At 40.0% G+C, this 10,147-nt stretch overlaps 1 protein-coding gene across 1 annotated transcript in view; it reads right to left on the bottom strand.

Moving 5' to 3' along the window:
- Positions 1–9,202, bottom strand: part of LOC110020190 (uncharacterized WD repeat-containing protein C17D11.16-like) — a 22,850-nt gene extending 13,648 nt beyond the window's left edge. Inside the window, exons 1-4 of the mRNA XM_020718195.1 lie at positions 8,659–9,202; positions 8,371–8,573; positions 8,222–8,301; positions 7,766–7,876 (exon numbers count right to left, since the gene is read on the bottom strand). Coding sequence (XP_020573854.1) covers positions 7,766–7,876; positions 8,222–8,301; positions 8,371–8,573; positions 8,659–8,777 — 513 coding nt within the window. The 5' untranslated portion in view covers positions 8,778–9,202. The remainder of the gene's footprint in view (positions 1–7,765; positions 7,877–8,221; positions 8,302–8,370; positions 8,574–8,658) is intronic.
- Positions 9,203–10,147: the final 945 nt, after the last annotated feature.

Here is a 10,147-nt window from a genome sequence, read left to right as displayed (position 1 = left end):
ACTCATGAATCCGACTCTCGGGGTGTGCTCATCAGAAGACATGTTGAATCCTAACTTGTCTTCTGATGAGCACACCCCGAGAGTCGGAATCTAGAGAGGTGAGAGAAAGAGAGAGCACAGTAATTTCCCCAGAAGAAGTTCAAGAGCCGGTTTTTTTATTCCTCATTAGAACATCTACTTAAAGGGGTCTAATTAGTATAATTAAGGAAATTGGAAACTGTTATGGTAACCACTCGTACAATTAAGGAAATTGGAAACTGTTATGGTAACCACTCTTAATAGAATTTATTCGTATAATTTGAATTAATGATCGTCATAATATCGGCAGAGACTAACGTTTTACAATAACTTATTAGTTTTAAGTAAATGTAGTCGGCCGACAGGGGATCGATTGTAGACTAATATCCGCATATACCAAGAGAGAGTGATTGGCTGGTGTGAATAAGGTCGGCTATCTTGACAAGAAGTCTGACTGATCGGTTTTGTGGGACTTGTCGCTTCAGTCGATTGGTCGACTGATGGGTCAACCTATTTCGTTTAGCGAGCCATAGCCCACTTTATGTTTGGCTCAAGTCTTACAGAACCTGGGACTTCTGTCTGGTCGAGTCGTCGCCTTGGTCGGATCTCCCCTCCCGCAAAGCCTTGAGGGCGGATCTTATCGTTGTCTATGCAGAGTATCCGACGACACTCATTGTCGGGATGATTGCGTCTTACCGTTGGAGGATATTCCCGCTACCGAGTAGGGGGACCATCTCCGGAGATTTGGCCTATCCAAAGTTTAGAGACGCGGATTCTCATGCTTCACGTTTAATTGTTTGTAGATCGCTTTCCTCGGAGAAAAGCTTCGTATTCTCAGTAGTTTGCTCTTTTTGAGATTCGTGCTAGTAATTTTGTTGTATATATAGTAGTTCTTCAAGTTTTCCTGCTCCTTGGAGGCAACAGTTGCAATAAAGACAGAAAAATTATTAGTTAATCATATCATGAAGATCAAAAAGAAAAAGAAGAATTTAATAATTAGTTCTCCTTTTATTTACATGCCTTGCATGTCTCATAATAAGGCCATGAATTGGGCTATTTATCTGTTGTTGTTATTTTTTGAGTTGCTGAGTAGACATCATGTCTGGAGGTACGAGCAAAAAGACAGTCAACCCGAGCCTATTGGCCTTAGTGAGACATCCCCCTCCTGTTCTGGCATCTGGCCTTGAAAGGAAGAAGCTGGTTAAAAGAGAGAAGAGAGGAAAGTCAGTCGGTCCGGTGTCGGCCGATCAGGTTGCTTCTTTCGAGGGGCTCGAAGCGCAGTAACAAAAGAGGCTTCTCTGAGAAACCATGGATACTGGCCCGAGCAAGGTGAGGGTTGCGGTAGACCCGTTGACCATATCTAGGGAGGAGGCTGATGACGATCGCAGAAGCCCAAGAGTGGAGGCTGACCATATCTAGGGAGGAGCCTGATGACGATCGCAGAAGCCCAAGAGTGGAGGCTGGTGGTGAGTTGTTGACCCTTCGTTGTTGTCCCCGGAGGAAAGGAAATGTGGCACCCTAACGAGGGAGGGAGGTATTCCCCCAAGAGGTTCATGGATATGTAATAAATTACTTTTGACTTCAGCTGGCGTAGTAACTTGACATTTTTTTTAAATGCAGATGTGTCGATCTGGACAAAGAATATCGAAGATGGCGGGCCATCGAGAGATGTGGTTGACTAACTCCCTGTTGTTGCCGTTGGGCCCCTTGATGCGATTGCCCCTCCTTTGTCGTTGATCGACGCAGGCAAAAGCTCCCAACAAGAACAAATCTTGTGTCGGAGACTTCATCCTAGGTTGGCGACATGCCAAGTGTAAGAGATGGCAGAGGTTCTGCACCAGACAGCTGAAAACCCTGCCAACCCATCCGAGCTAGAGTGTCCGGCCTCTTACGAGCGTTTAGAGACCGCCTTTCAATAGCAATCGGCTGTTGTCGCACGACTAGAGAAGGAGGTCGCGTTGCTTTGAGGTTCCCTGAATGACGATCGTGCCGAGATGAGATGCATCCGCGATTTTCCAGTTCCATGTCATTTCAGTAACGAGGTTGGTCGGATGGAGCAAATTAGGTTTGGTGGAGAGATAGTCCTCTAGAGGTTGCTTCAGAAGGGGCATCCCTGTTTGAAGCCACAGAAGACCCATTTATTAAACACTTCGTTTGAAATTTGTAATAATGTTATTTGTAATAAAATAATATTTTTGTTATGTTATTTTCGTTCAACTTTAATGGCTCCAAATTATTCTTCGTTTCTCTTCAGCACCATTGTGGGCAGTCGATTCCTCCTTTCTGACAGGTCGGGAGGTAAAGAGCCTTCAGGAGTGTTACTACTCAGGTACCCAGATTACCCTCGACAGGACTCCGACCGCGGGGCGCCGACAGATGATATTAACCCTGATCTGGTCTTTTACCAGGATCAGTTTAAGTTCGGCCTCGGTTGCCCCTATGGCCAGAGCTCAAAGGTGTGATTACCAAGTACGGGGTCATTCCGACACAAGTTTTGTCGAAATTCGTTGTGGCCATCATGACTTTCATCATGTTCTGTCATCGTTTTAGTATCCACTGGTGATCGACATTTTTAGTCACTACTCATTCAAGACCGATAAAGAGGGGTTTGTCATATTTTCGCCTGGGTGAAAGCTTCGTTTGCTTGGTGTCGAAAACAAGATCAAGGACTGGCGAAAACTTCGTTTGCGACTGGGAGATTGTCACTCGCCCGTAGGGGTGGCAGGTAGTAAGCTGAGGGCCTTATCAACAGATTTGCAGGATGTCCAGGAGATGTTGGAAGGGAGTCCAATGTCTGTTCTTCAGTGTACTGCGGAAATGACGGTGGACCGGGTGATGGAAGGGAAGATGACCCTGGGCGATTTGAGGGTTTTGGACGCTGACGAGGCCGCCAGAGCAAAAGCGGCCAAGTAAAAGCAGCGGCGGAAGTTGAAGGTTGATTCCTCCTGTCAAAACTTTATGACATATACCACTATTAATGTCGCGTGCTCTGGTATCAAACGATTTATAACTTTCATTATTGAGATAACGGTTTTCGTTCAAGAAACAATGACCGATGAGTTAACTATAATTGCGATCTCATTCGGTTACTGCAGGGCAAGGCGAAGGAGCGAGAATGGGCTCCAAGGAAGCTCAAAGGGGGGTTGACATGTAGATACTTCCTTCGTCATGCAAAATGATTTGGTCGTCGCTTCTCCACTGAATGCCCGACCCGATGCCACCCACTTGGCTTTGGTTGAGAGGGCTAGGGCGGCTGAGCCACTTATCGCTTCAGTTGATTCCACTTAGGAGGGTTATATTTCTTCTTTTGGTTCTGAATCCTCGTCGTATACAGAGGGGGAAACCGTCTACTGAGAAGGGAAGGAGCTGGTGGAGGGTGCTAACGTTTCGGCCCTTCTTTCGTTGAAGATAAAACAGGTGGACAGAGGATGGCGTTCGCTAGAAGGGGGTGAAGGATGGCTATGGATTAGTGATGGCGAGCGATTCAGCTTGTTGGATGTCTCGAAGGATTAACATCCCCTGTCAGTTGATACTCGGCGCATGCCACCTCATTTAGTGGAAATGACTTGGACTTCGACGTTTCAGGCGGAGCGGCGGAGCGGTCCAGCTTGATAGAGATCATTGTCAGCTCAAGGGGCTCTCATATGAGAGACTTCTCGAGCGCGTCGCTCGACTGCACCTGGAGTCGAGCCAGGCTTCCCATTCCTTGGTTTTTGCCTTCATAAAAAGGTGGATTCCCCAAGGATAGCCAAGGAGAGCTTGTTAAAGTCTTGGGAAGAGGTAGCCCGTCTACCAATGATCTCCAAAGGGCTCGTGACGACCGAGACTTCCCGAAGTTGAAGTAGCAGCAATCTGAACAAAGGAGCAGCTGAAGAAGGATGGATGACGCCGAACTTAAGGAGAGATTGAAGTCGCTCCTCCCCCGAAAGGCGTTGACAGAACAACTTAGGTTGGGGATCGAGTATGCTACCCAGTGGTTCAATCACCACAGTTTGGTCGACCTGAAGTTTTCTGACCCATCCGAATTCAGAGCCTTGATCCCCGATGGTCTTGTTGATGCCTTGGAGGAAGGTGATGGTTCGTGTAGTGGGGGTGAATCTTTCGGTGGTCAAAGTGAGGACCAATCCATCACTCGATAGGGTTTTTTTTTTTTTACCTAAAAGCTTGTTAGCATTATACAAAAAGCCTAGTAATTCTTTCTTCACATTAATAAAAAGAAACTTTTGCATCAACATGATCACCTTCGCCTTTTGGATTATAAAAAAAAGAAAGCATTTTTGTTTTTGACTGGGTGCTCATGGATTCTGAGAAACCAATTAATCACAGTGTCTCTGTCGGTTTGACTTGCGTTTCTTTTGGATGTTTGCGTTGTGTCGTCTTTTTGAGTGGATATCAGCACCGATCAATCTTTCCTCCAAGCACTGATCTTGTCGTTACCTGAGAGGGTGATTACCAGGGTTTTCAATGGTGACTATTGCTCCCATTTTGCAGATCTTGTCGCTAACGAAGAGAAATCCTCTCCTAGATAATTTGTTATACTAACTCCATGTCTTCCTGCGAGCGGAAGGTATAGAAGTTCTTTGACCAATCATAGAGCAGCCGATCGATTTCTAAAAGATCGTTGGGCCTCTTGACAATGTCATGGGTCATTTTTGTAGGTCTCACGGAGACTTGTCTCGGTTTTGCACGCTTGAGCGGGTCTTTATCTCTTTCTCACCCATCAAACACGGATCTTGTCATCGCCTGCACTAGACTTTCGAAGGCAGTCATTATTGTGACAATTTATTCCTTCATCATGGCCTTTTCATAGGTTGTGATCAAAATTCCATGAAGATTTTCCCTTTATTGTAGCAAGTTGTTATTGAGCAAATGTTGATAATGTCGTCGTAGTAAGCAAAGTTTCAAAGGTAGTCAATACTGTGACAATTTATTCCTTCGTCAAGACCTTTTGATAGGCTCTGATCAACAATTTGATTGATCATTTCATCTTTCACCTTGAAAAGATAATCTTCAATCATTATAATCTCACCTCATAGTTATACTCTTCCTACTCAGTAAAATCACCAAGGAAATCATTCCTCATAATTAACCATGAAAAAAAACTTTCTACTAGTTGGAACGAGCACTAGGATACCAAAAAATGATAAAAATTTTGACGTGTGAGAGTTTTAGGCCAGGTGAAAATTTATTTCGGATAAGGGATTAAGTTTCCATGAAATACTTGAAATTTTAAGTTTTATGCTCTCTTTAAAAGCAACAAAGATTGTTGAAAAATAATAATGCATATGTTAATTTTTTATAACAATTGGTAGTGAATGGCCAACAGTCGCTAGTGGATCAATGGCAATGATAACATTGATGAAGCTAAGAATGTTAGCCCAACCATTGACAATATTGTTGCATAGCCTACAAAACCTACAAGCGGAGTCAATGTAAAAGTAGAAAGAGGAAAAGATCAAATAAGAAAAAATTTAAAATTCTTTCATAGGCCTTTAAATCACCATTATAGCAAGATTTGATTTAAATTCTTTCATAAGAAGAAAATTTAGGCCTTTAAATCACCATTATAGCAAGATTTGATTTAACTTCCACTTCTACATTTTAAGGGATGAATTTATATTTCAAAAAGTCAAGTAACGCACGCCCAAACTTAGATTAAAACCTATCCAAAATCATCTAGGATTAGCCCAAGGTTTGAATTTTATCTTACAAATCTTGATTGATTGGCATTCAATTGATGATTCATCTTCATCAATGAACTTATGACTTATTCTTCAATGTAAACAGTACAATAACAACAACAAGCAGCTTTTATCTCATCAAGTGGGATCGGCTACATGAGACCTTTTTTTGATTGTGTCCTATTGAGTGTCATAGGTTCATTTAATTCTAATTAAGATCATTTTTTAAACAACATTCTCAAGACTTTTTAGATTTACCTCTGTCTTTCCAAACATAAGTCAAATCTAAAACACCTACTCTCCTAACTGGATCATCAGATGGTCAACGTTTAATGTGACCAAACCATCTAAGACGACTCTTTATAATGTTGATCGCCACTAGAGCAACACCAAACATACCACAAATAAATTAGTGTCAAGCCACTCATCCACCGAAGCATTCTCATCTCAACAACATGTGACTTTGCTTTATGCTCATCTTTTAAAGACCAACATTCTGCGTCATAGAGCATTGCAATCTCACAACCATCTTATAATATTTTCCTTTATGCTTAAGTGATACTTTTCTATCACACAATAGGTCTGATGCATTCCACCACACCACTTCAACCAACCAACTTGATCAACCACCCAACTGGATTTCAACTAATACCATCCACATCTATACCACCATCACTTTGAAAAAATAGACCCGAGATATCTAAATGTTAACACCTTTTAATAATTTGATCACCCATGATTACAACTTTGTTACTACAGCTACTATTACTACTACTAAAATTACATTCCACATATTCAATTTTAAATCTACTCAAACGAAAGCTTTTAGAATCCAAAATAAACCTCCATGATTCAAGTTTTCTCTGAACTTTTTCTCTAGTCTTATCCACAAGAAAAATATCATCAGCGAAAAGCATACATCAAGATACATCCTCCTATAAATGTCCAGCAAGAGCATCCATACCTAAAGTAAAAAGATATGGGTTGAAAGCCAATCCATGTTCGATCGATGATGTAATCCAAATGAAATAGGAAAATACTTGGTCAATCCTCCTTATGTTCGAACACAAGTAATGGCTCTAGTATACATATCTCTAATGACTTGAACATAAGTCATATCAACACATTTTTTCTCTAGAACTCTCCAAAGGCTTTAAAACCTGCAAAAGAACTCTCTTGGAACCTTATCATAAGCTTTTTCTAAAGAAATAAAAACCATATATTCTCCTTTCTCTATACTTCTCCATCAAATCTCCCAATAAATGTATGACTTCCATGGTAGACCTGCCCGATATAAATCCAAACTGATTATAAGAAATCTGTGTCACGTCTTAACCTAACTTCTTAACATGTTCAATTACCCTCTTCCATAATTTTGAAGTATGACACATCAACTTAATTCCTCTATAATTTGCACACTCTTATGCATCCCATTTATTTTTAAAAATGGGACCAAAATACCCTTCCTCCACTTGAGAATCTTAGTAGTTTTTAAAAAAATGATAAAGAGTTTAGTAAACCTAAAAACTCCCAAATCTAATATATATTTTCACACTTCAATTGGGATATCATCATGTCCTACTGATTTTTCATTTTCTTTAAAACCTCATCAACTTCTTTTTTACTAATGAGACAATAAAAATAAAATGATTTATTATTATTAATGATAATAAGATTACTAAGGTTGATTGTATTCTTCAATGTTAACAGTGTCATCAAGAAATCCCCGTGAAAAGATTCTTCTCAATCAAGCGTTTAATGTTCTATAAAAAGACCATAAAAAATGCTCAAGAAATCAAGACAATTTATCCTTTTCTTTTTTTGCATCCTAAATATACATATCGCTTGCAAAGGATCACAACAAACAACATCTTCGCAATGGGATTAATAACTATTGTTGCATCTCAAAAATAGGATCAACCATCATGAAAACTATTGAGGCATACAAGAACAGATAAAAAGATTAACTTTAAAAGCAACACATCTAGTTAATCAAACGAGATAAATAAGTTGGTTTCACTATGTCTCTCCTAAAACAATAACTTGATCAAGAAAAAGAAACTTGCCTCAAGATGACTGACTTCATCTTCATTACGTGCACAAACAATAACGGAATCGGTAGGTTTAATGGTCATGTCCTCTATCTCATCATCATCATCATCATCATCACTATCATCCTGGTCCGTGTTGTTTCAAATGGCACACTTCACATCAAGTAATAAAAAATATGGGCACATCCATAGCACATAATTCTTACACATTTACATATCTCACACCTAAACTTTCATACTTACATACATAGCACTAAAATCTTTAATATCACAACAAAAACAGCACTATTAAGGGCTTTTAAAATTGAAATACACCTTTTCATGCATAGTTCAAAACAAGAAAGTGTTATACACATAAATATCAAAGTTTGGGTATCAGAAATGGAACATAAGAATTGTGTGTTGTGTATGTAAATTTCTCTAAACAATAACAGGATATTCAAATTCTACAAGTTCAGACATCTTACTTACTCCTTTGTTTTGCAGATAGGGATCCATGTCATTACTCGGATAGTAAGAGTCCCCGATACCACTACCAAATAGCTCGATGCCTAAAAAAACAAGGCCATGAAACCAAACTGAATTTTTTTACTATTTTAACAGAAGAAATAAGGTTTTACCATCATCCTCATCATCATAAGCATCCATGTTGAGTTCCCCAATACCAACAGAAACCGCTTGTACATCCTTTGATTCCCTGCCTGCCTGGGTTTGATTAAGAGCCTTGGCTGCCGCCTGTGCAAGGGCAACTTCGTCCATCTCCTCGGAAGCATTGATGTCATTAATGTCCATGTACTCATCCTCCTCTTCATCAACATCACCCCTGTCCACGCAATAAAACCCTAAGTCATCAGAAATAAGATAATTTTTTACTCACATGAACCAAAGAATACTACGAGAGGGCTCACTTTCGCTCCAACACCCCCGTCTGCAAGAACTCCTCAATTTCCTCTTTCGATGGAGGCTCGGCGACCACAGGAACAATCTTGGATGCCCCTTTGGGCACCCAGCAAAGAGCGGAAATCATTTGAGAAACCCGGAAAAATAATAATACTCACAAAAGTAAGAAAACCGAGTATTTCGCTTGATCCAAAACCGAGTAACGGGCTCTTTGATAGCAGGATTTGAGCAGGATTATAGCCGGATTTAACCTAAATCCTGCCAAACAGCAAAATTGACATCTTATATCCCGTTTTTCCTAGATCAGCAAATCCCGTTATAAAACGGATTTAGGGTATTTAGAAAAGCTGAATCGCGCGAGGCGGGTGGGACGAAGGGGAGAAAGACGAAGGATCCTTCCTCAATGGTTTTCGGGTAAGAGCGGAGCGGAAGGAGGACAAAGATAAAAGTTTCGAATGTCCTCGTGCGTCGGGATCCGTCCGTTGCCTTTTGAGGTGCGGTGAGGCAAGTGTTTCGGGACGGGGAAGATGGATTTTAGGGTTCAGGGTTTTATTAATAATACATAAATTTTATTTTATGAGTTTTATGGAGTTCCAAATCATTTTTATTATACATGAAGGAATACATAAATTTTATTTTATGAGTTTTTAACTATGGAGTTCCAAATCATTTTTATTATACATGAAGGTCCGGAAACAATTAATTTATGCCTCAAATATTATGTTATGGCTCCCTCTCTCTCTCTCTTCATCTTTTATAGGGTCGTCATTAGGAGAAATTTTCTATCCAGACTCTGGACGTAGCTTTACGTGCGGACTTTCATTAATATGTCGCCATGTGTACAACATCTCAGAGGTTATTGTAGGGTTTTTGAAGTAAAGCTGCGGAGGTTATTTTGGTGTTATTTGAGGGTTATTTCACTTCAAAGGATTATTTCGGGATTATTTTACTTCAATAACCCTAAAATAACACCACAGATGTTATTTCGGGGTTATTCAGAGTTATTAAAGAAAAATTCATATATTTCACTTCAATAACCCCAAAATAACTGCAAAAATTATTTTGAGAATATTTCGAGATTTGTAAAGTTCGCAGTTCCACTTAAATAACATTTGCGGTCCACTTTAATATTTTTTTAGGTTGACCCGTGTTGACCTCACTTTTGATTGAGGTCTAGTTTTCACCTCTTTAGTAGCCTAGGGTCTAGCCATAGGAGGGTTATTCTACTTCAATAACCCTAAAATAACACCACATATGTTATTTCGGGGTTATTCATAGTTATTAAAGAAAAACTCATAGATTTCATTTCAGTAACCCCAAAATAACTGCAGAAATTATTTTGAAATATTTCGAGATTCGTAAAGTTCGCAGTTCCACTTAAATAACCTTTGTTGTCCACTTTAATATTTTTTTAGGTTGACCCGTGTTGACCTCACTTTTGATTGAGGTATAGCTTTCACCACTTTAGTAGCCTATGGTCTAGCCATAGAACTTTTC

Source organism: Phalaenopsis equestris, unplaced genomic scaffold, assembly GCF_001263595.1.
Source record: "Phalaenopsis equestris unplaced genomic scaffold, ASM126359v1 Scaffold000094, whole genome shotgun sequence".
Classification (NCBI taxonomy): Eukaryota; Viridiplantae; Streptophyta; class Magnoliopsida; order Asparagales; family Orchidaceae; genus Phalaenopsis; species Phalaenopsis equestris.
Note: the sequence above shows the minus strand (reverse complement) of the source record. Positions and strands in the feature narration are given on the sequence as shown.